The 25599-nt window shown below is 42.4% G+C and overlaps 2 protein-coding genes across 7 annotated transcripts in view; both read left to right on the forward strand.

Moving 5' to 3' along the window:
• PTPRJ (protein tyrosine phosphatase receptor type J) overlaps positions 1-4725 on the forward strand; it is a 66007-nt gene extending 61282 nt beyond the window's left edge. For all 5 annotated transcript variants that reach the window (XR_014946526.1, XR_014946523.1, XR_014946524.1 and 2 more), the window contains 3 exons: positions 302-462; positions 619-754; positions 1489-4725. Coding sequence is in view for 2 of the 5 variants with exons in the window: in XM_015864221.2 (XP_015719707.1) it covers positions 302-462; positions 619-754; positions 1489-1647 (456 nt within the window). In the remaining 3 variants the exon portion in view is untranslated. The remainder of the gene's footprint in view (positions 1-301; positions 463-618; positions 755-1488) is intronic.
• An 11398-nt stretch (positions 4726-16123) lies between these two features.
• The window catches only part of OSBPL5 (oxysterol binding protein like 5), a 149562-nt gene continuing 140086 nt past the window's right edge, over positions 16124-25599 (forward strand). For both annotated transcript variants that reach the window (XM_015864185.2, XM_085548653.1), the window contains exon 1: positions 16124-16223. In XM_015864185.2, the coding sequence (XP_015719671.1) occupies positions 16209-16223 (15 nt within the window). In that variant the 5' untranslated portion in view covers positions 16124-16208. The remainder of the gene's footprint in view (positions 16224-25599) is intronic.

Raw genomic sequence — 25599 nt, forward strand, 5'->3', positions numbered from 1 at the left:
CACCAAAATGTGTGCTTCGTGCAGATACCTGAAATATGTCCCAAATGATGTGACCAAACAATTAGCCCCGTCAAGACCCATCTCTGTCAGCAAACATAATGCAGAAGAGAAGATCTTGTAGTTAAGAGAAAACGAAAATGGAAGGGAGAAATTGGAATAACATAGATTGAATTACTGCACAGTTTGTAATGGGCTGTTTTAATGCAACCAAGTCTTACATTGTACTTATGAATGACAGGAACTCCTGCTGTTTATCTTTTGAAGCATTTGCATTTTCCTTCTTTCATTCTTGTTCCTCTAGGCTGACACATTGGAGAGCCACACTGTGCGTCAGTTCCATTTCACGTCCTGGCCAGATCATGGAGTGCCAGAGACAACAGACCTGCTAATCAACTTCAGACACCTTGTTCATGAATACAGCAGTCAGAATCCTATTGACTCTCCTACTCTAGTGCACTGCAGGTGGGAAGAACATATTCATGTTAAACATGCTTTTATTGTGTGGTGTTCTAAGAACAATTCTTTTTCAGTGTGATTTGAAATAAATGTGTAAGTCTCTGCTGCTTAAGGACACTTAAATAACTTCAATGCTTAAATAACTTCTCTGTGTCCTTGCAGTGCTGGTGTCGGGAGGACAGGAACATTTATTGCCATTGACCGCCTGATTCAGCAGATTGAAATGGAGAATACGGTGGATGTATATGGAGTGGTGTACGATCTTCGAATGCACCGACCTCTAATGGTACAAACTGAGGTAAGACCCCTTTTCATCCAGCATCATGTTTCTCAGATATGCACAGTAATCCAGAAAAGGTAGATTCAGGATTGTAGCTCAAAACTGCAGTACAATGAGACATTGTGAAGCAACCTGAAATCACCCTTATTTAAACTTACCTCCTACCTGCCTCATTTCTTTCTACAAATGCACTTGCAGTCAAGGAAGTCATAGTGAAGTTTGTAGATCCAAGCAATCTCATTAAAGGGTAGTTTGAAAAACTGGTGTTTTTATCTAGAATCATATCTTGAAAAAGATTTTTTGCAGCTTGTTCTACCCTTTTGAGTTTAATTCTGGCTTGTAGCTATGAGGATAACATTAAGTCAAGCGGTCTTTGCATATATTATTGTTGATCTTCAGGAACATATGTTTTCCTGATGGAACTACTGCTTTCATCTGGAAAGGTGTGTGGATTAAATCAAGCTGATTTGGAAAAGGCTGTAAAATCTCTGTCATGAAAATCTTTTAATGAGATGTTGAGCAAGGCAGTAAATACAATCGTAGTGTTTTTTACTTGGGATTGCTTAGGTAATATCATGAGATCCTTTCTAGCTCCATTTTCTATGTAATATACATTTTAAAAACCAACTGTATGATAACTTCCAATGCAATGCATTCAAAAAGCGAATCTTAAGATTTGGGAGCAGAATTACTTTCCAAATCAGTCATTTGCTAAAACTGTATTATTCTCTTTATTATTTTTCTCCCATCAGGACCAGTACGTCTTCCTAAACCAGTGTGTCATGGATATCATTAGATCACAGAAGGAGAAGAAAACAGATCTTATTTATCAAAACACGACAGCAATGGCAATCTATGAAAACTTCACCCCTGAACCAGCTTTTGGGAAGGCAAATGGCTATCACGCATAAGCAGGACGCAGTGCAGTCTCTCCAAGAACTGTTGTCTGTGCATGAGAAAGGGAGATGTTCTTCTTACATTTTCCAGGATTGTGTGCAGTGTCTCGTCTGGTTTGTCCAGTTCTGTCCTCATGTGAAGAAATGATCTTCTGGAGGAGAAAAAAGACAATGCTGGCAGGAGCCATGGATTGATAAAAAGAGAAACTATTTAAAGTTAACAGAGGAATTCTGATTTTTCTTGGGAATTTAACAGTACTGATAGGTGAAATAGCATTTGCAGTACGAACAATGAACTAGAGTTTAAGTATTAAAATAATAACACAAGCTTTTTATTACAATTTTATATGATTTCATTTACAGACACCAGGCTTGTGGGCTGTTTTAATATATTTAATTATAAGTTTGGGGACCATATTTTATCTGCTGTATCTGGTTACTTAGTTAATAGATATGTGCCTCTGTGATTTATTTTTTTTCTGGATTTTCCTTCTTATTTAAAAAAGGAGTACAAACACCTCCTCCAAATGGACATTTGTACTTGGAAATTGTGCCTTTTCTAGTTCCTACTCTAGGAAAAAACAAAAAAAAAAAACAAAAAAACAGCAGAGATTCTATTTTTGTACTGAAACTCTTAATGAGAACACAGATTTTTAAATAAGGCTTATGTCAAACTTAACTGTAGTTGCACTGTTGGCAGGACTCTCCAGAAGTTTGGAGGTGAGCTTTGTTTTTGCATTTCACCACAAATATCCCTGCCTTAATGTTTCGGTGCCTCTGCTAGAGGAAAAGGAGTGTGATGTGTCACTCAGAGCTTTAACTGTAGTGAAAAACTGAGCAAGTGCATACGTGGATGTGTGTGCAGGGGTGTGTGTGGGTGCGTATGAAGGACGGAAGAGCTCCTCCCTGTTCCTGCTTGATATTCCTGTTTTTATACAATGATGATTTATTTAAAGGTGCAATATATGATTTACTGAATAATGATTGCTCTATTCTAATAGAGTTTTACTCAGGTTGGTGTCTTTATATCATTGTTGTTGTTTTTCCTCAAATGTTTAAATCTGTGAAAACGCTGAACTAAGTTTCCAAGCATCCAAGCGCTCCCAAACAGATTGACTGGCTTTACTGATCCTACCAAAACAAATTGCACAAAATTCTGCTGTAAAGACCAATTTCTTGGTTGTTTTAGCCATTCAGAACTGAAGTACATCTTACCTGCTTGCATCTCATTGATATAATGTAATTGTTTTATAATCGTTTGCAATGTACTGCTGCTGTTATTTCAACTGGTCCTTTTAAAAATGGAGCAAATGTGCAGAAAACCCATAGTTGCCAATTTTGCAAGCCAAGGATTTGATGAGGTTTATTTTGCTGGTACATGACCGCTAGACTTACAAAGGCGTTACCAATGAAGGACTTCTGAAGTACTTTGGAGGGGATGTAGGGTTTTTTCTTCGATCCTCGGATCATTGCACTGGTTGCATCGCAAAGGAATATGAAGTTTTGGAATAACGCTGTAGAAGAACTATCAAGCAGTGGAAATCTTGTGAAGCTTTTAAGAACCAGAGTCCCTGGAATTCTGCTGCCTTTAATTTTTATTTTTTTTTTCTTGTTTGTTTCTTTTTTTCTTTCTTTCTTAGTTTTTGGCAGAGTTGTCAGAAATAGCTGCCATGTTCAGGATTTGGGAAAATCTAGGAATTCCTGGTGCACAGCTGAAACGTTACAGATAACTGGAGGAACTCTACAACAGTGTGAGACTGTGGTGTGTTGTGTGAGCAAATCTGGAGGACCAACCACAAAGTGCTTCAGCTTTTTTTCTCATAGCAGCCACTTGTGGGTTCTTGAATTTGTTTTTCTCTTTCTTTGAACTACTTTTTTCTTTTGTTTTTAAATCAACACGCACACATAAATACCCACAAAAACAAGCCATGTCCATGAGGTTAGTGATCCTGCCTAACCCCACCCAAAATGGTGTTCCACATAGTGGATTTTATAGTGCTCACATGACAAATAAGCCACTGGGACCAAAAAGAACCATTCCAAAGGAACTGGGGAGGCAGAAAGCCTGCCCCTTACAGTTACTTCATTTCTTTCCTTTCCATCTTCTAAATACTACTCATCTGTGCGGAGCACAGAGCTGGTATTCATTTCTCCAGGAGCTTGCTGTCATAGGGTAATGAATGCTCTTTTGCTTCAGAAGACCTTTCTTTTATACAGCATAGAAGAGGGGGAGATGAGTCCTAGTTTGGATCCTGCCTTTGCATTATGTTGCAGTAGAACCTGTGAAAACTAACTGGAATAGGAAGGGTTTCTGCCCAGCCACCACCTAGATAGTCTTTAGTCTTGCAGAAAATAAAAGTATCTAACACATTGTTTTGGTGTTGGAAACAGGTGCCAAAGTTTCACTTGTCATCATCTAAGGTGCATCCATTTTTAATACAGTGGCATCCACTTCAACAATTCTGTGACTTATGTTTTTTTCCTGAAAGTAAATCATTCTTGCGAGTGACTCAAGTTGAAACTAAATGACCCTCTGATCCCAGACATAAGTGGAAGTAGTTGGTAAGGCTTAAAATGTTTAAGACAAAGTTGGACGTATTGTCAATGTGAGTAAGTAGGAAATGCCTCATAGCATATCTCTGTGGGAAGAACAGGATTGCAGGTAATCCTCTACGGGGGATCTCTTATGGATCCCTGTTGGCCAAGATGACTTGAATTCCCGCAGATTTTTTTTCTGAAGTTCTCTGTGTTACAATTGCTGAGATCTGTCTCTTCACTCAGTGTTTTCTCTCACTAAATCTGTTCACTTTCCAGGCTCAAAGCTCCACTGTGTGGCAATTGCATCTCCTGCATTTCTGTTTCAGCCTTTTTCCCATTTGAGGCCTGCTTAAGAAGGGAAAAGTTGATGTGTTTCGAATAAGTGACTGTTAGTTAAATATCTTGAAATGATGTACAAATTTTATTGTTTTCATATTTGTTGTACAGGAAATTTCAGCACATGTCTAAGATGTTTTTGTTGCTTTTTGTTGTTGTTTGTTTAATTTGATTTGTTTTTAAAAATATAAAAGTAACAATTAAAAAGCATCATCTGGAGCACTTTCTGTCACTTTCCTTTCTTGGTAGTCTTTTCATTTTCTTCTGAATGAAAATTAATTTGCCTAGATATGTGTATTTCATTTATAAAGGCTGTAGAGTTGGTAAGGAAAGTGGGTGCCAATTCTCTAAGGTGGTGTTCAAGTTGTATTTGCATGGCAGTCAAATACAGCTCCCTAAACAGGTACTGCTCTGTTACTGAGATTTAGTTGGCAGGACCAGGACCTGACCTTTCTCTAACCAAAGAGTTTGGTACCATTTAGAGGAACAAAGCCTTCATCTAAACTCCATCAGAAGTTTTCCATTCATAGAGATAACCTTTGGTGAGAGCTGGTGTTTCTAGCACTCAGCTGCTTCCAGAAAGACTCAGGATTACAAATTACCCAAGTGTAGGTTCATACAAAACATCTCAGCTAATTGCAGTTCTGTTAGAATTCTTCGTTTCCATTCCTGATGCTCATCTGAATCGCTCCCAAAGAAAATCACATGCCTGAAGGGAGGTACCGGCACTCAGCACCAGTTCATCACGGGGTGCTGACATTTACTGTAAGATCTTGTGATCCTACATGGCAACCCTGCTCCCTTTTCTGAAATGACTGTGGTGTGTTGTGAAGAGCGAGATGATTATCCTGTAATCTCCAAATGGGTGCATGTGCCAGGCACACGATGCTTGTCTGACCACTTTCAGTGAGACTTGTGGAAACCACGTTGATGAATCTTCCATGCAGGACGCACAGCAGCTGACTCCCATTGCCACGGGCAGTCTGCTTCGTGGAGACTTAGGGAGCAAAATCCCTCACTTATTTCCTTGCATCACACAGGCTCGTTGTTCACTGTACTGAAGCTCAAATATTTCAAACTGTTCTGGCTGCTCCTGTAGACCACGAGGCATGTGGAAATCTATTTAGTGATGCATTCTCATGGCTTTGGAAATACCACTGCTACTGTTTCAGCCATGTACAGATTTTAAAAGGTGGTAAAATGCCATAGAAGGTACTGGTGACTTTGTAAATGTAGCTAACGTGCCATTTAAAGGCATACTCAATCTGTTAATTCTTTAACAATCTGTTCACATTTATTTACTTTTACCTAACTGGATGACAGAAGCTTCATCTGGCAGAAGATGGCTCTTATTCTCACATGCTAAGCCAAGGAAGGACAGCGTAAGTGCACTCTCATTGTACAGTGATGGGTTGGAGTCATTCAGCCAATTAGTTCTAATATGCAGTGTTCTGTGCTACAGTTCTTGAAATCACTTGTCCATCTGGTGTCTACCATGAAATTTCATGATTTTTCAGCCTGATCTCACAGACATTTATTGCAGGTGGTTGTTCATTCAGTTGTTAATTCTTACCAGATGTTAGCAATCTATTCAGGTGAGTGGAGTTGAGCTAGTATATCTGGAAATCACATTTTGTACCTGGTCTTGCGTAGAAGAAATGCTGAGTCACACCTGAAGTGATGACTGAGTACCTGGTGGAAAGGCAGGGCCAACCCAGGGGAGCTCAGGTGTATGCAATGTACCTGGATGACCAGAAGGGGTAGAGCCAGGATTCACTCCTTCCCAGACCTCATTTAAGGGTTGGCAGTGGAGGCAAGTGGATTTTGCTGGAGGTTCCTGTGTACCTGAACCCTTCTGGAGGTAAGCAGCTTTTATCCTTTCTGCGTCTACTGCACTTGAGCAAGTTTTCCCTTGCTGTAGCCTAGGGTTTTGCTACTATGTTGTCATTGCATTTTCCATCATGTTACAGTCTTACATCTTTGTATCCGTTTGTTTCTCTTCCTTTGAGACTAAGAAGTGGAGGTCAGGGAGAAGAGTATGACGTTTCTGTGCTGTTCTTTACTTGATGCTGGTGATAGAGTGAGAAATACTGCTGCCCTAGCAAGCCATTCCTAGTTGGGTGTTATCAGGCAGTGAATGGAATCTGGGGATGTGGATGTTTCTTGCAGAAGAGGGTTGAAAAATGGGGTCATTAAAAAGAAAAAGGAAAATAAGAGTTTTGCATGCTGTGCTTTTCTTGAGTGAAAAGAAAAGCTTTCTTAGTAGTGGGGAAGATGCAAGGTCTTAACAGCTTCTAGGTGATGTGTGTGTGTGGGGGGGGGGGGGGGGGGGGGGGGAGTGCTTTTATCCATGAGAAGCAGATAAAGATTGGTGTTTGTTTTTTTCCTACATTGGAGGTAGGAGTGCCAATCCATCTCTCTGCCAGAGAAGTTAGTTTACTTCCTTTTTTCAGTGTGTGGCACTGCTGAAGAGAGCTCTTTTCAGTTTGTCACACAACAGAGGAAACATCCTGTTGCGATTTCTGACTCCAAGTATATGTCATTTGGAACTAGTATCATTTCCCAACAGGGAAATGCTGAGGAAAGGCAGACTGGTCAATCTAATGAAAACAAGTTACGTTAACTCATGTTTTACCCCTGGCTTCCCAGGTGACCAGAAAAGAGTCAGGTGTTCTGGACATCAGTGCTTACAAGGTTGGAAGCATGGTGCTGTGTGCTAGAGAGGCAGTGCTCTCTTCACACCCTTCCATGCTTCTGCCCTTGGTTTGAAGGGTGGACAAGAAGTCGTGTATCCTGAATTTTTAAAGAAGCTGTAAGGGACTTTTAGACTTGTTTTTAACTGACAGCTTTTTTTTCCTGTAGTATTTGTGGTGCTGGAATCATATTTTCAGAAGGAAGACAGGCTCTGTGCTAAAGGCAGCTCTTATATCAGCTGTGATTATGGGACATATCCACCTGAAAGGCGACTGCTGAAACTGGAGATGTAGCCTGTTCATTTCTGCCTTTCGCCTCCAGATGGCACATGCTGACATTGTTCTTTCCAAGGACAGCTTTTCCTGCCAGGCTGCTCACTTTCTTACTTAATTCCTAGGTTCTGTTTATCTCCTTCCATCCCATGAGCTGTTTCCCCTTCCTTCTCCCTGTGTTGTAGGTGCGGTGCCCTTCTCTGACAGCTCTGACTTGTGTCAGAGTTTCAGTTCAGGCTGCTGTGACTGTAGGGTTGTCTGCCAGCTTTGGAGGGGGTAGGAGCGTATGGCTCATCTACAGAGGGGTATGCTCTGTCAGAGAACTTGTTTGAAGAGCTCCTAAGTTCAGTGATAGCCTGATGATGTAAGGTAGCTGGTGATCATGTCAAATAATACTATTTTCCTTGGAAAGTTGCTTTTTCACTCAAGTCTTGGTGCCTAGAGATTTTCTGATGGCTCATGTAGTCCAAGGTGTGCTGGCTCCGGTCTGACCATTTTTCATTTCATTTGACATTACTCAGGGTTATCAGCTGTACTCATTTCCTCATCAGTCTGCTCTGCAGCTGTTCCCAGCAATAACGGATTTATAGCATTGCTGAGCACAGTGCAGATATCAGTAAATATGGGGAAAACAATCATCATGCTTATACTGCTAATGATGGATAACAGTTAAAAAGCTATTTCAGTAATGGATCTGTTTACATGCATGTGTGTAATGCTGACAGTGATTCTCCCATGCCTTTTCTTACATAGCTCCTCGGGGAGACTTTAAATGTGTCTTTTAAAGCATCTGGCAACGTCTGCTGAGTTACTTCAACTTCCAACTCTGACCTAAAACACAATCAGGTGTCAATGCAAAACTACTGACAGATTGTGGGGGTTTTTTGTTTTGTTTTTTATAAGCATGGCTGTAGCTGAGTATAGGCATGTGTGTGGGACGTGATGCTGGCCCTGCTCCCTCCTCTTGTAAGTCAGGATGGGAACAGAGGCATACCCAAAACAAATGGCTTGCATGTGGGCTTGGCAAGCTGAGTGTGAGGCTTTTTGCAGCAAAACTAAACACAAAGCTAGGAAGTGGTGGGGTCATAGACCAGGGAATCTGAGAATACACAGATGCCAGTCGGTAATATCCATCTAAATAGCCTGAGTTGCTGTCTAGAACTGAACATATGATACAGCAACACTGATGGCTCTCCTACACATAGGTTTTAGTGTAGAAATAGGCCAGCACATGCAAGACAGCATTCTCTTATCTTACTTATACATTTATGCTAGGATGTTATTCTAACTTTGAGTGCATAGGGTGAAGTTTTACATGTCAGTTTGAGGATGGCACAGTGTTGCTTCCAAACCAGAAACTTAAGACTCTTTGAAAGACACTGGCTTTGGATGATGTTAGGAGAAGCACATGGAGCATTGTTTTACAGAATATGGGCAACTCATTGTATGTGAAACATGACAGTCCTGATTTATTGCATAAAATGATAGATATGTTGTAAGTGCTTTTACTAGGAAGAGTCAGAATCAATGTGAAAACACAACAAACACTTCAATCTGCAAAGGCTGCTCTCTCTGCTCTCTCTACAAAACACACCAGTGCAGTTCTGGATTGTTCTTTCACTCATCAAATGTTCCAACTTTGAAGGGTTTGGCTGTTTAGTTTAGACTGGAAAAGGCAGGATGTCTCTTTAAGAGTCAACTGAGTGTTTTCTGGGCTGGTGACAGGGCTACCAAGGAGGGAAGGGACCCACTCTAGTGAGATGTTACATACAGCAGCATGGCTGGATGAGTATAACTGGTAACTGAGTGGAATACAAGATAATACGGGGTGGCCAATGTAATGAGCAGCATTTTCAATTGCTTACTATTTTTTGGACTATTTAAGATTAAAAAACAACAACAAAAAAAAACAAAAAAAACCAAACAACAACAAAAAAAAAACCACCTTAGAACAGTTTCAAAGGTGCCTTTGAAATATATTCACGAGTAGTTCTTTCCAGCTAAATATATAGAATGGGTATAAAATCAGTGGGGACTTTGGGTTATTCAAAGTCTGAACGATCAATTTCTTCATTGTGGAAACAAACAAACAAAAAACATCCGCAATTACAATTAAAATATTACAAAGAGAATGGACAAAATGAGCTGACACCTTTGCCAGCAGCTGCCTTGTGGTGCTGGATTGCTTTCCCGTGGGTTGGGGGAAGGGGAGCGTGTTTTTGCTGTGCTGAAACTAAGGAACTGTGATGGTAACAAATGGCATGGTCTACTGCAGATGTACACTGCAAATGTTTGAAGAAGGGAGGCTGTTGTGCCTTTTGTTCTTGCATCACATGAGAAAAGGGAAGTAATATTTTCACGCAGTTAAATAATTCCTTTGTAGATAATATAACAACTTAATAACTTGGGATTGTACAAAAAACAGCAGGCCAGCAGTAAGGTGAGTTTAGTACAGAGTCTAATCAGTCTCCATAGGGAAGGCATTGTACTCAAAGCTGACAGTGGCCTTCTAACTTTGCTAGTGTGTAAGGAAAATTCTTACAAGCTAATAGTCAATGATTATTTCCTGTGTCTGAAAGGCAGAAACTGCTAAGCATAACAGAGTGAGCTTCTCTTGCTCGTTAGGACATCTGCCAGCACTCTGATCAAACCATGGCTTTCCCTGACCCACCGACAGGAGGAAGCTGCATGTTCTTGATCAAAAGCAGTCTGCTGGAGTGGAGATGGTTTAATTATTGGGGGCAAATCTGACAAAAGTCCTTTGAAGTGAAAGTCTTAGGATGGCTTGCTGTTCCCATATGAGGGAATCAATTGACTAATTACAGCAACAAATAACTTCAAGATCAGACTGAAACATAAGGTGGGAGTGAGAGCTGTGCAAGGTCTCAGGCAGTGAGTATGAGAGTGGCCAGGCTGGAAGGGCAAGAGACTTTGGAATGAAACAGCCATCTGAGGGTGTGCCTGACTTTTTGATCTGGTCATTTCTATGTAAAAGCAATGGAGGAGCCTGGCCAAGAAGCTGAGGTTGCCAGAGCCGAGTCTGTGATGCCTTGCCAGCCTCGCAAATGAGCTGGCAGGGCAGCTCATGTCTTCCTGGCATGGACTGGTCCCCAGGAGCAGCCTAGGGCTCTCCATGCCAAGGGCAGCCACAGAACAGGAAATCAGAGACACAACAGGGCTGCAACAGGCAGGAAAACCCCTGCCTAAAATGGGCCAAGACCTGCAAGGGGGGGTAACCCATGTTGTGTGACAACTCTGTTGTCAGGAAGGGCCCTTGCAGCTGCCCATGAGGCTGGGCTTCACTGCAGGGCTGAAAGCCCAGCCCTGGCCACAGCCTGGGGATGCCCATTGCTCCTTACCTTCCCTATTCCTGGTAGCACTGGCAGGCAGGCTGAATGTAGCTCCAGGGAGGGCTCCTCACAGAGGGAGGAAGTCAAGGCACCCAGATGGGTTCTCCTTTGGCAACAGATGAAAGCTGTGGGCCTTCAGAACAAAGAGCTCAATTTTTGCATGTAGGAAATTAAGAGATCAGCTGAGTAACACTATGCAGGCTGAAGGGGAAGCCTTAGAAGTTAGAAAAGCACATGGTGCTTTGATGCATTTGCTGGTGTGTTGTACAGCATAGGCAAGGGAGCTGGGCTGGTAGATCTGCACCTCTTCTACAATATAGAGCATGAGTTATTAAAAGGAGAATACTGTTGTTCTAACACAAAAAGCTGATTTTGGTTGAAATGGGAGATGGAATAAAGTGCAAGCCATGCTGTCTGGTACTTGAATTAGAGAAGGCAGCAACAGTTTTCTTACTTTTCTTCTGTTCAACTTTGTCCGTGGACTTGAAAGCTGGGAACCATTCATGCAGGAGGATTAGGGCAGCTTTTCTTCTGAGAGACTTCGTGGTCCTCATGTGTGGTCCTGTGGAGCACAGAGGGGACTTAAAGCATGTGCATCAGTGACCTTGCTGAGGGCAGCTGAATGTTTAACATGCACACTGCAGAGGACTTTGCTTCATATTTGGTTGTGTTTAGCAAGGGCGTGTGGTGTTTGATTGCATGGGGTTACATGCAAGAGTACCTGAGAATGGTGGGTGAGCATAGCTGCGGGACCTGCTACCCTGAGGAGACTCACGGGGAGGTACAGGCAGTGATGTGCTCGCACGGCAGGTTTTAAAACCACACATAAGTAGCAGAGAGGCAACATAAGGCCCAAAGAAGAGAACGAGTGCAAAGCTTGGATCCTGTAGAACAGCAGCAGCAGGTTCGGCTCCACCCGGCCGTCCCTCCTCAGCGAAGGGAGAGAGGTCTCAGCTCCGGCACCGGGAGCTGCTTCTCCTCGTCCTCTATCGCTGCCCTCGGCTGCTCCTCGCCCTTCTCTCCCCGCTTTTCCCCCATGCGCTTTTTGCACCGCAGCACCGTCGCGAGGCGCAGCCGGTGGGCAGGAAGCGCGAGGCGCTCCTCACAGCGCGCAGCCGATCCGAGCCTCGCTGCTCCAAAACGTCCCCTCAGGGCTCCCTGAGGTCCGAGCTAAACCAGACAGATAAATGTGTCCTTTGGGGCTCTCCGGTGCGAGGCAGCCGGGCTGAGGCTCCCACTGCTGATGCATCTGAACATCATCTGAACGTTGGTCCTTGTGCAAGTGGAAGGGGGTGAGAGTGGCTGGTTTGTTCGTGGGTGTTTCAGCGTTCAGACAGAGCAACATAAATAATGCATGATAAACTAGACCGAATGCAGCAGAGGAAGGCTCATCTCAACCAGCACAAAATGGGAGGTGACAAGGTATTTACGCCAGAACAGCTGTTGGTGAAGTTCTCTCATTTATTTAGACAGATTTCCTCCCTGTTGCAGTTGGGGTTTGCCTAAGGTGGGACAGAAGTCAGCAGCTGAGCTGAAAAAGATTTGGTTCCTGCTGTGGCTAAGGCCAGTACAACACGTATCCTTCAGGCTGCCCTGATTGATAATCTGATGCAGTATTTCCATGCTTAGAGCTGGCTGCCTGCTTGGGCTGCAGTTTGATTGCAGATAAGGCAGATAGAGCATTGCTCGTACTTCCATGGAAACTGAGAGGCCCGTGTTGACTCACTGTAGCCTTTGCTGATCCCAGTTTCCCCAAATAACTTCCTTCCAAACCGCATTTGCTATTGCAACATAAATTATTTATGCTTTAAGATGTTACATTCATTACAAATGGTAATGAGGACGCCAACAAGAGGGCGCCGACTCTATACTGCAGTGTCAAACTGACTTAAGGATGTGAGTGTGCATGGAAATGAGAACTTAGGCAGGCCTGTCTGAGTTCAGTTTTCCTGTCAATAATATTAAAGGCCAAAAGCTGCAGTATTAGATTTGCAAAGTTGCTTCATGTGAATCAAAATGAGTTCTGAGCAATGTGACTTTTTTCATTATGAATAGCTTAAAATCCTTTTTTCCTTCTTAGTGGGTAAACTGTGCATTTGTCATTATGTACTTTGGCACAGCTGGCATCATCCTTCTTGCTCACCAAGGCCTGCACCTGAATTAGAAGTGTGTGAAGCCACCAGGGACTGAGAATGGGGCCTTTCCTCCCCTTTTTGCATGAGGGCTGATTGAATCAGCTGCCCATCAGTCTTGGCTCTCCTCTATGCTTGGGCCTTTCCCTCTAAAGAAGAGCCTGGTGCTGCCTTGCTTCTCACAGGTGCAAGCAACACACAGGGAAATAGAACCCTGAAGGATGTCCTAGGACTGATACTTGCGTTCTGGCACATACTGAAGTTGTCCACTTAAGACTGTGCTTAGGTTTCTCAGTGTTTCTAGAAATGGCAGCTTAGAACTGAAGTAGAAAAAGTAGTCTGAGTTCCCTTCTGTTTCACTGTTTTTTCCCTTTGTTTTCACACTGTAATCTTTCCTTGCTTGAAAGGATAAATCTATGGAAAATGACACCACCGGCTATCACTTGTGCTCAAAGTAGGTGTGAAGTATTGGGTAAACTATAGCTGTCCCTCAAAAATCAGGATGCTCTACTTAAACGTTGAGATTTTACATACAAAAATGTATCTAAACATACATATATGTAAAAATATTAACATGCTGGGTCCATAAAATATGCATGAACCCAAGACTGTTGCTAGAGGCCAAGAGTGCATGACCCCATCTTTGGGGTCACACAGATGCAGCTGCATATCCAGGTGCCAGAGGGAGATGGAAGAACGAAGCAGCTTTTAATCTCCCAGTTGGAGAAGCATGATGCAGTTTTAACTGTGTTGGCTCTAACTGCAAAGATGTGCTTCAGTTCTTTCATGTGTCATAGGCTTCCTGCATGCTGCTTTCCTAATAGGAAGAGTAGCAAGTAATGTAACTTTCCCTGCAGTAAATGCCCTACTTCACACAGTCCCAGGTGAAGCGTAAGCATGCTGTGGAAACTCCTCAGTGTGCAGATTCAGCAGGTTCTACTTTCTTCTCTTCTTTTTCGGTAAGGTTTTTTCCCTTTCAGCTGTAGCAATGAATTACAGATTTGCATGGCCCCTTTTGTTATGAATTCTGAAAAGCTCAGGGTGTGTGATTGTGGTGATGAAATGCCCTGTCAGCTTTCTCTAATTCAGTCAGAGTCTCTTCTATCTTTCTCTCTCTCTCCTGGTGCCTTGATCTAGATGGGCCTTACCACTTTAAAAGTAAAGTGGGACACAGGGATGTGAGAGAGAAAGGGAAAATTGCTGAACTCCCTGCACTGTTCCAAATTAATTAGAGCCAAACACACCTCAAATATGTGTAGAAAGAAGCTTAGAAAATACTCTCTGGTACTGCTAAACACTAAAGCTGAACCGTATGATGAATGATAAGCTTTGTGGTAGCAGATCTCTCTGCAGCCACTTTGGTGGCACCAAGACTACTCTGAGGAAGCACCCACAAAGTAGTTTCCTTCAGGGGGAGTGTACATCAAATGGGCAATATGCACTACAGTGGCTCAAAATGAAACCCTATGTTTTCCAAAGACAGCATCCAATCCCCCAGCTGGAAGAAAACTGTGAATTTGAGTGGGTCTGTGCCTGTTTACATCAAAGGAGGACAGAGACTGTGAATGCTTACGCATGCAGCTTTCCAAGATGAGAATACAAAGTCCAGGCTGTTGAATGCAGTTAGGCTATGCCTGTGTGCTGTCTGTTCTTAACATGTGGATCTTCAAGAGACTTTTCTCCATCTCTCTCAGTGTAACATGGCATTCAGAGCTCTGGGGTACCATCTCTGGATTGTGGTTTCCCAAGGGGCTGTGCTGCTGGTACATAAAGAGAGCACAAGTAGCCTCACTTAAATGAGAATTTGTTTCTATCAACATGGGAGATTAAAGGCATCAGCCCATGAAAGGGAAGAGTGGTTATTGTTCATGACAGCTTCACTGTCCCTATTCTAGCATAACCCATTTTTCCTTACCATGTGCTTTTTCATTAAGAAACCCCTCCCATTTCAAGGTGTGGTACAGCTTTTTGTAAGGGGGTTGTTGGCACTCCTGACAGCTTCATCCTGCAGCAACTGCAGGTGAGGGAATGTGAAGTTACTAGTGAAGGTGGGATGGTGTGTGCTTTTCACTTGTGTCAGTAGGCTGGAATAAATGTCACCAGGAGCACAGGCCTTGGTCTGGGCTGTCCACAGATCTGATAGTGAGGCAGCTTTGCAGATGAAACACCTCAGTTTGAGTTTTTACCTCAAAGATGTTAGCAGATGTTAATGTCAGAATGGGGGTATGCCGGAGTGTAAAGACCAGCAGTATTTTTGTTCTCCACCAGGATTTCATAGCAAAAGGCTTCATCTACTGTTGAAACACACATTTTGAAACTGGCAGCGTAAAGGCCTGTTCTTTATTCTAGTGTTAATTTAGACCTGTTGTCATGTACAACTGCAACAAATGCTTTAGCATCATTAGGATTCACTCCAGCTCAGCTAGCACTACTAAGGCTGACATTTTTTGTTTTTCCCAGGAAAAAGAAGGCCAAGGTCCCCTGGATGTCCCCGGGTGTCAGCCAGCTTGAAAGACGGCCTCCTCTACTCTTGATTGAGTGCTGGGATTCTGCTGCTGCCATAGGCTGGCAGGGTGAGATCAAGGGCTCCTCTAAATGGCCGTGAAGTCCAGGATGAGGCAGAATGGCTTCACGCTGCCTGCATAACAAGTCTAGCTCTGGAAGACAGAACAGAGGTGATGTTTCAGTGGTCTCTACAATGCCTACCATGAGCTTCGCTGTTCTCAAGTAAATACTAGGCAATTTCAGCAGCCACTCCTGCCTCCCCTACAAAGCTAGGTGTCATGTGCCACCCCCACTAAGAGCGTGAATTCATATCTCTGGATGTCACTGTACTGCTGCCCAGCTCATGAGGCACCTGCTCAACTGACTGATTTCTTTACCCTTGTCAGTGTTCCGAATAGCCGTGCATCTATTTTAACCAGGCAAGTCAAGTGCAAGTTGTTTTTCATTTGGGATGACAGCGTACAGCAGCACAAGCAGAGCAAGGTTGGATTTTTGGAAAGCAGACCCTTAGTATGGGGCAAAATGCTCACCCGCACTCTGATGCTGGTTTTCTTTATTGGCTGTTCCTGAGCCTGCAGCCAGAGGAACAGTCTCCTGTGTAACGGCAGCTTTGGACAATTTTATTGGCTGATGAATCTGATCTTGCCTGGCCACCTTCCAGAAACACTGACTTGCCCGAGATGAGAGTGAGAGGAAGGTTGCTCTGCCTTAGGCTGTAAAGCTATTGTTTCGAGACCAGCGTGACACCCATGCCTTGCTGCACGGTAAGTGTATGAAGACAGATACGTATACAGGCGTATATATATGTGTGTGTGCGTAAAGTGCTTCGTAATGTAATTGCTGACAATTACACGTTCAGGTCCTGTGGGCTGCGTCTCGTTTGCTGCTTAATTATGTGAAAACGTACTTGGTTAAATTGCTTGCTGCCACAAAATGCTCAGTTAACTGTTGCAATGATTTAAGTTGAAACACTGCATTTGTCTCCTCCTGTGATTATTTCCTGTGCTGCAAGTCATCCATTTAGGCTTTCTGCTATGAGAGAACACAAAATAGCTGCAAGATGTTAATTTTAAAATATTTTCTTTCTTTCTTAGCTTTACTCCTTTGCTAGTAGAGACTCAAAACACCAGGGCTGCTTGATAACGTTTCCTCAAGTCTTCTGAAAATTGCTGATCAACCTTGCCCTTTTTTTAAAGGGTGACTTCTGTGAAGTTTGATGCTATGAATTGTTTTGCAAGTTACGCTTTGCAACAGGGGGAAAAAAAAATAGGGCAGATCTAGTGAAGCCCAAAAGTGTTTGTGCTCAAGGTGGCAGGATGCTGCATTGCACCTGCATCAGTTGAAAACTGCTCTCCAGATGAGCATTTCTGGAATAGCCTCCAAAACTATTGCCACCTAAGGGATTGCTGGTGGGTGACCTGCAGCACTAGAACAGGTTGAAGGAATGCAGCTTTCTGAACTGCAGCAGCTGTGTACTATTTAAAGATGTAGCTAATCCTGAGAATGCAACATACCTGCTGCTTCAGAAACTGTACTACATACTTGAAATTTTGCTCTAGCAGCCCCTAAAAGCCAGCATGGGGTTGAAGGCTGAGATTTCTTGATAGCCTTGAGAAGAAACCTTTTCACTCTGTACTCATTCAAAATACCTTTGTCTATATGTTCCATCGTTCTTTGTGTAGGAGAGGTGAGGAGAAATTTGGTGGCAGTGTTTTCTATGAACAGATCCCAGTGGAGCATAATGCAGGGACAGTACAGCATCCTCAAGACTAAGACAAAATATTGCATTGAGTAAAGTTATATTATACATTCCTAAATGCTTCCTGACCTTGAATTTTCTGTTGCCTTGAGTATGCTTTGTGCACTTTTGTTGATGTTAATGATGCTTTTCTTTCTGAGGGCCATGAGTGCACCAGTGTAGTGTCATGATTTACCTTGGCTGCAGTTGCTCTGCAGTACCTTGCTGGCCTGGGGTGCAGTGGGTTCCCTCAGGTGCCAGAAATAGTGGCTTGGTTTCTAAGATTGTTGTTGTATGCTTTGAGATTTATGGGAAGAGGTTGGAATAGGAGGGCTAAGTTTTGCAGGTGGAGGAAGAACAGGCATCTATTTGCAACTGTAGTTGGAAACTGGCAATGATACCTTCTAAGTATCTTTTTCTCTCTGTTAAGGCTCTGAATCACTGGAAACATTGCAGTGATGTAATTAAGTGAGAATAGTGGTTGTATGTACTGTGGCCATTTTTATTGAGGATCAGTTATTCTACAGGCAACTAGAAAGCTTGTTCTGAGTAGCTCATTTGGGTTTAAGTCAGTGTTAGTTGTTAGGTGAGAATTCTTTACTCTGTGGGCTGCCCAGAGAAGCTGTGGTGCCCCATCTCTAGAGGTGTTCAAGGCCAGGTTGGATGGAGTCCTGAGAAGCTTGAGCTGGCAACCCTGACCATGGCAGGGGTTTGGAAGTGAATGGTCTTTAAGGCCCATTCCAACCCGAGCCATTCTATGCTTCTATGACACAGAAGTCCTTTAAAGAATGACCTTTTAATGAAAGACCATGCTAAACACCCACTGTCTTGTCTGGAAGGGCAAAAATTATTCCTTAATTGTGAGTTTCATGCATGGCTGCAGCCTGACTCACAATGGTGTTGGTAACCTGCTGTCAATCATCAGATGCTGTGCTCAGCACCTCAAATGCCTTGTAAATGTGTTGGAATCCTCAGCTCTCTTTTTTGTTAGGGTAGATGAAAGCTGGAGATGTTTCTAGCATTTGGGGCTTGAGAACTGGAGGGGAGAGGAAATGGAGAAATCTCAGGAGACAACTAAATATCATAAATATCATATCATACATCTTGTGATTTATGTTGATGGTTATGTATGGCAACTCTGTAGAAATGGATCTGATTCTCAGGCTTTTAAAAAGGCATTTCTTTGGAAATGTTGTGTTGTTCTTAAATTAAGATGTGAGTGAAGAAAATGGGAATACAGTGATCTGTATTTTGATAGTTTAAAATACACTTTGGTGCAATGCTTTTATGATATGTTAGAGTAGAATATGGACTTGCAAATTGCAGTCGTATTTTAAAGCACTTGAATTGCAGAAAGACATGTAAACTGATTGCAGTGATTATATTTTTATGTTAGTTGGATCTGATCTGTATTTCTGTATGTGTCTGTGAACGTGATCCTGTTGACATGTGTGCAAGCAGGAAGCTGGTAGGAAACATACTTACCTATACATCAGTACATTACTGAGATGTAGCATGGAATATTTATTACCAATATCCTTTCACAGAACTGATGAGCTGTGAATTCATGCTAGGAGTAATAAGGCAAGAAACTGTTTATTCTTTGTGATACAAATGGCCAGATCAACAATAGGAATGAAAACTATTCTTCAGTTTTAATTACGGCCCAAGAAATGGTGCATTCATTATTCATCGTTAAGAGATGGCCCATATGTTTGATCACATGCTTTGCAACTCCTGCAACAGTTAAGCATTTCCTTTGAGGGAATATAGAACATAAAATTAAATCCAAGGTTTTTGACCAGAGGAATGTCTTGAGGGACAAAATGGGTGAGAAAATATCAGACAGTTCAACTTTGAAGTCTGAAGTTTTGGTGTGTATTGCACAAATCACAGCAGCAGAGCCAGAAACTCCCTCATGTTCCAGGAAACATTTTTTTTCCACCCATGAGAGAATTTAATTCTTTCACAGAATATGTGAAGATGGCTTTTCCACAGTGCGCAAGCTGGATTCCAGAATGTCTTGCATACAGGGACTGATTAAAAAATAACCAGGTTAAGGTTAAAGCTCTTCTTGAGAGCTTTATTTGGAGTGAAAAGTAAAATTAGAATTTGTTTGTATGTGAAAAATACATGCCACAAAAAAAAAAAACCACAAAAAACAAAAACCACACACAAAAACCCACCCCAACAAAAATACCAACAGCCAAACCTCCTCTCTGCACACCTCAGCATGGTCTGTCTATTTTCTTTAAATCAGAGTATGTCATACCTTTGAGAAACAAACAAATCTGTAGCTAACACACCAGCTGGAGACACTCAGGAACATCTCCATGGAAATATCATCTCAGAAAGCACAGATTTCTGAAGTTTCTTAGTGGTTATCTTCAGAGTACTGCTGATGGAGAGAAAATAGGAGCTGGGTGACAACTCAGTCCCCCTGATTTCTACACTCACTGTCCCAGCAGGAGGATGGATGATAGGATCTCTCCAGAGCAGCTCTCATCTAGATGGTGTAGTTGCTGTAGCCACTTTAGTCTGTGTGGGCAGCCAGCTAATGGGGCCTTTCTGGGATGTTTGTACTAGAAAGTGGTACTAATTATTTATGGCTCGTATCTTCTATGTAATGTTCTTTGCTTACAAAGCTTGTGTGTATGCATGCTTCTGTTTCCCTGAACAGAAGAGGGAATCATGAGATTTCCTCCCTCGCAATTTTCATGTGATCCTTCCAAGGGAAAGGAACTGCAGGAAGGAATTGCCAGCTAAGTGTGTCCAGGTGGATATTGCTCCTCTGATGAAGAAATCATTAAGATATGTCATTCTGTGGGAATCTAGGACAGAATAACATCTCACATGGAGCATTAGTGCGAGGCATGAAGGTAAAGAAGTCATTCTTAAGGCTTGTAACTGAAGGAAGGAAGAAAAAGAAAAGGTTGCTCAATCATTTGAGTTGCTACTTCATAGAACTTGAGTTATAAGGCACTTAAAGCACTGTGAAAACAAGAGGTGTTGTTATCTCTTAGTCAGTACACCAGTACTAATATAAAAAAAAAAAAAAAAAAGCTTTTCTAGCATACTTGAATGCTTCTTTCAGCTGATGTTTGGTAAGAATTTTGAACAAATGTTCTATCTGATGTTGTATGCCTTTAATTTTCAGACTAGGTTATGGAGGTATTAAATACTTGTTCATTTGATTTCCTTTTTGTTTCCCTGTAATATTAATAACTAAAAAAGGGTTAAGCCTTTGGTCCTAAGTGCATGTGATTCTCTCCTCATGCCTCAGTCATCACTGGTGTGCTTCCCTGGGCCTGGGGATTTTTGTTTCCTCTCTTCTCTGCTTTCACATGGCAAAAATGTGTTTGTGGCAGAGTGTTGCTACCTATGTGGGCACCAGTGAAAACACAACAATACTGGCATTGCTGCAGCATTCCTGCTTACATCAAGTCCCCAGGACTCTCTTGGTTTATTGAGCTCAGCCCAGGCTGCTATGTCATTCACTGCTGACACCCAAGCTGGGGGTGCTCCTGTGTCTTGGTTTGAGTTTGCATACCCAGAGTATGACGTTTTGAGAATGCAGGAGTTACTCTGGGTTGTGTTTCTCTGCAGCAGTAGCTCATCCTGGAGTATTGATCTAGTTTGTTTCTTACACAGAATAGCAAAAAAAATCTGTCCCCGTGCTGCTGCTTCTGCTTAGTTTATCGTTGTGAAAGACGCAGTCCATTTCACTAGGGCTCCTTCTGTGTTTGTAGGTTAGATACAACTCCCTGTGGGTCAGCTGTATGTCTTCTGCTGTGAATGTAGGTCAGCTGGCTGCTACGTAGTATCGTCTTTGTTCTTAAAAGTATATATCTGCCTTGTAAGAACATTCATTTTGACGAAGTTATGAGTAGTCCAGCAGCTTTTGTGACGCTGGAAGTCCTACCAGTGTGGTAGCAAAAAAAGAGAATAAGTCTAAGTGCAATAGACCCATAATGAGAGCATTTTTTGCTGTTTCTCTTGAGTTTACCTGCCACTTTTTTTTTATCCTAAGGAGACAATCTCAGTTGTATTAATGAAATCAGTGATTAAAGGATGAGACAGTTGGTGTTTAAATACAGTCCTTCAGTTTTTCTGCTGTGCTCAGCATCTGTCTCTTATGATGCTAAGCCTAAACTTTGTTAATTCCTGCATCCTAGAGAGCCTGTAAGAAGTCTGAAATCTAGATGTGAAAGGGATTCTCACAAGCTTGCAATGAGAGAGTTGAGTTCAGTAACACTGTTGAAGGACCGTCCATTTCTTTGATTGTGTGCATTTACTCCATTGCCCAAAAATGGCAGCAAACTGGTTTTCATTTCCATGCCTGCAGGCTCTGAACTTAGACTATGACACTTAATACACTTTGAAATCTTTAGCCTAGTTTCTATAAAATCAAGGCTTGTGCTATCCTTATGCAAAAGGAAAAGCCCCAAAAGGACAGCTAAAAAGCAGTCAATGAGTTCATGTTTCAGAACATTTATTAAGAGAAGTTTCACATGAAGGTAGGTGGTGCAGAGCTCTTTTGACACAGATGTAGACACTATCTGGCTTCTTCTAGGGCCATGGCAGTGTACAGATGGGGTCTTCATATGTTTTCTTTTCCTTAGCTCAATGTGCTTCTAGAAAGTTGCAATGCTTCTCAGGTCAGTGGCAGAGAAGGTAAACAATAACAGCACAACTCAGTATGGCTGTGTCTCTGTCCAGGGGTGAGGCAGAAAAATCAGGTTATCATTTTGCTGCAGCAGAAAAGCAGGCAATTTAGAACTGCTTCCAATTTTCTTGCACAAAATCACACTAGAATAAAATACAACTTTGTAATGGAAATGATGTGACATTAAATATGAATTGCTTGTTGCCTTCCTGTAAAAAACAGAAGGCATTTTCATACATAAAAATCCACGTTTTCTCCTCATTTCCATAACCACTATTAAAATATGTGCAAGATATACTCTATATGTATATTCTGTATATCTTGGCAGCCATTTCCAGCTGGGAAAGGAAGCATTGCCAGTCAGACATCAGACTGCTGCTCCAAGAAGATGAGAAGGGCAGTCTGATCAAGGGCAAATTGCATATGATACCTTACCCATCTGGAAATCAGTAAGGCTGTTGCATGCACTGGAAAGCACAGGTGAGCCTGTCCAACATTGGCCCTTGGTCCCCCATTAAAAAAAAAAAAAAAAAAAAAAGCACTCTCAGGGTACATTATAGCTTTCTGCTGTGATGCTCTTTACTTTGCCAGCAAGAATTTTCTCTTCCCTTGCCCCTCATGGTGCAGCAGGATGTGGTTTGCCAGGTTCATTAACTTTCTCTGAAATAAGGCATTTCTGGCTTGGCAACTGCTGAAGAAGAGAAAATCTCGCTGCTTTATCAGATTGCTGCCAGAGCAGAAATGACCAGAGATGTGTTTATTCACCTTCAGTGAGAGTCCCTCATAGCAGCTTCCAGCCTCCTCAGCTGGCAACTTCCCCTGAATCTCAGGAGTGGAGTGGAGAATAGCAGCCTTATGGAGTGAGGCTGACAGCAGTTTTGTGTGCACAGGATCAGCTATATGGAGTGCAGACAAGTTGTGCAGTGTTCAGACCTTTGTGAGCAATGGGAAGTTCTCTCCTCGAATGGCTCAGCAGAGATGCTCCTCTGAAAATGTTCATCTGGAAGCACACCTGCTGTTCTAATCTAGTAAATAGATGTGGAGTGGATTTCATTAGGAGTTCTGGTGTGTCTAAGTAGATTCAGGGCAACAAACTGTGACCTAACCAGATCTGTCTCCCCTTTAGATTTCATTACAGGAGTCTTCTGGGGCAGCAGTGAGGATGAGCTTAAAGCCCACATTCAGTGGCCAGCAGAAATGAAGGAAAATACTTCTTCCAGTTGCTGCTGTAATGTTCTCAGAGGTTGATGATGAGGAAGATACATGAGCTTTTAATGTTACTGCAAACATGTGGTTTGAATTGGGCAGTGAAAGGATCTGCTCTCTTTTCCTTCAGCTGAAGGTTGGTTTGCCAGCAGTGGGTGCTAACAGCAGCTCTTTTAAATAGTGTCAAGATTTTCTGGGGAAAAAACTACCATTGTGGTTTCCAGGACTACTGTGTGCTTTTAGATCCAGAGCAGTGACCTGGAAGGAAGCTGCCTAAGTGCTGCTGACACTGGCAGCAGATGTCGTAGGTCAAAGGTGGCGCAGAACACAAGATGGTTTCTGGGCCAGGACTGTCTGTTTTGTCTGGAGGTGGGAGCAGGGAGTAATGTCTATGTGTGTTTGTGGCCGTGTCTTTGTGATACAAATAGTGGCTACCAGTGCTCAAGAAGGAGCTCCTTCCTTAGGCTGCCTGACCACAGTCCTGAACACAGTGGATGTCAGCAGAGTGAGAGGGTATTCTGCAAAGATTCCCAAACTGCTGCTCTGTGTCTTTTTTCTGGGTGACAGAAGCAGCATAACCACCTTGGTTCAGCTCTAAACCTAGTCTAATGTATTCTGCCTTGCAGCAAGACTACTTTGGTTAGGAAGGATCATCTGAAGGATGTGATGCTATTTGCACTTGGCCTCTCCCCACTGTCTCTGGCCAGCACTGCCCACTCTTATCAAAGAAGACAGCATGTCAGGAGCTCTTCTGGCTGGCTGTCAGGACTGAGGGCAGAGGATAAGCAGATAAACATAATCTTTATACGAAAGAGGATAATTAACTACTGGAGCAACGTATCAGTGCTTGTTGTAGGTTCTTCACCACTTGGAATTATGAAATGGAGATGATGAATATTCTGTCAGATATAAAATATGCACATATGAGTGACTTCAGTGACATTTTTTTGCCCTGTTCGACGCAGTGAAGGCAGACTGTAATCACAGTGATCTTTTCTGGCCTTATAAACATAAATTATACATAATTTATAGAGTTTCAGTATTAGAATTACATTATTATTCTTTTCTTGGAGCATCTACTCCTTTGTCTGTATCCTCATTCTGACACACATGTATTTAAAAACAGGTTAGTTTCTCATAGCTAGTTAATGTGACCTTCATTTATTCTGGCACAAAACAACAAATATTTCCACAAATATTTCATGATCTCCTTTAAGAATTAAGTATGATGTAAAGTTTCAGAGTTCAGAGATGCTAGAGAAACTGAGGATCCTATACCAAAAAATCTTTCCTACTTACATTAGCAGAGTTAAGCATGGGAAGCATGAATTTTAACAAAGTTAGGATTTATGTGATGGAGAATCCAAAGGAAAAACTGGAGGAGCTTCCCTGCAACAGATTTCACCTTTTTTGTGCCAATAACTTCTCTTGCTTCTCTTCCATATGCCCATTTATTGCAGTCTCCTTCCAGCAGTGCCAGTCTCCAGAAACAGATTTAAAGATGGCAGGCTGTAGTTTGTCAGAATGAATGTATTTGCTGGTTACTAGTAACTTCAAGAGTGTAGCTCACAGGGGATGCTGAGAGTAGAGCTGAATCCAGGGTTTCTGGCTCACTGCTCTTCTAGCTGCTTTCCCAAATGCAGGACTGGTACTGGGCTCTGCTTAGTGGAGGACTGCCTCACAGTGCCAGTGCCCACAGTGCCCCTTGCAAAAGGCAACAGACTTAGGGGCTGGGCAAGCAGCTGCAGGTTGGGAGCCCTCTTACGTACAGCCTTGGCTGTGCTGCATTTGTTGCCAAGGAGGTCTTTAAGCACCTCGATGTCATTCAGCATTTTGTTTTGTTACAATTAATGTCTCACAAAAGAAGGGCCAGTTGTACTCCAAATTAAGGCAATTTTTCCGCATCTCTACACCCAGAATTACCCAGAATTACTACTTTAGTGAGGCTTTTTTCCAGTGGTTGAGAATTCCTTAGAGATAATTTCCTTTATTAACAAGAGAAATGTTTGCACTCCCAGCAGCTGAGAAGTAGGTTACTGATTTATGAAGAATAGGGTTACAAAAGCCTTTGTAGACACAAAGATGTAGTTTAAACATTTCCTGCCTGAGCTTTGCTTGTCAGCTAAGCTCCTGATCTAAGAATGTCAAACACCAACTCTCACATGCTGTTGGTTTTTGTCTTGTGGTTTCCTGGTGGATCTGCAGAGAGAACATACCACTGTTATAACTTGATATCGACCCCAGGCAAGGGCCAAATACATGAATTCATGTCTACTCTTACATGTTTTCTTGTTTGTTTCTTCAAAAACTATGATAAGCTCACTGATCTGAATCATCAAGTGCTATAAACAGGAGTTATTCCACTGAAATGACTGTCAGTGATTTTGAGATTCATACCAATATAGAAATCTGAAGCAATTTCAATGAAATGGAGTTCAATACTTAGTCTGGGCAAAAGAGCCGTTCTTCTCTTCTGTCAGACAAAAGATAATCCACTCTTCAGCTTTTTTCTGGACATGCCCAGAGGCAT

This window comes from Coturnix japonica, chromosome 5 (assembly GCF_054131305.1).
Source record: "Coturnix japonica strain WE chromosome 5, WE-NBRP24, whole genome shotgun sequence".
Lineage (NCBI taxonomy): Eukaryota > Metazoa > Chordata > Aves > Galliformes > Phasianidae > Coturnix > Coturnix japonica.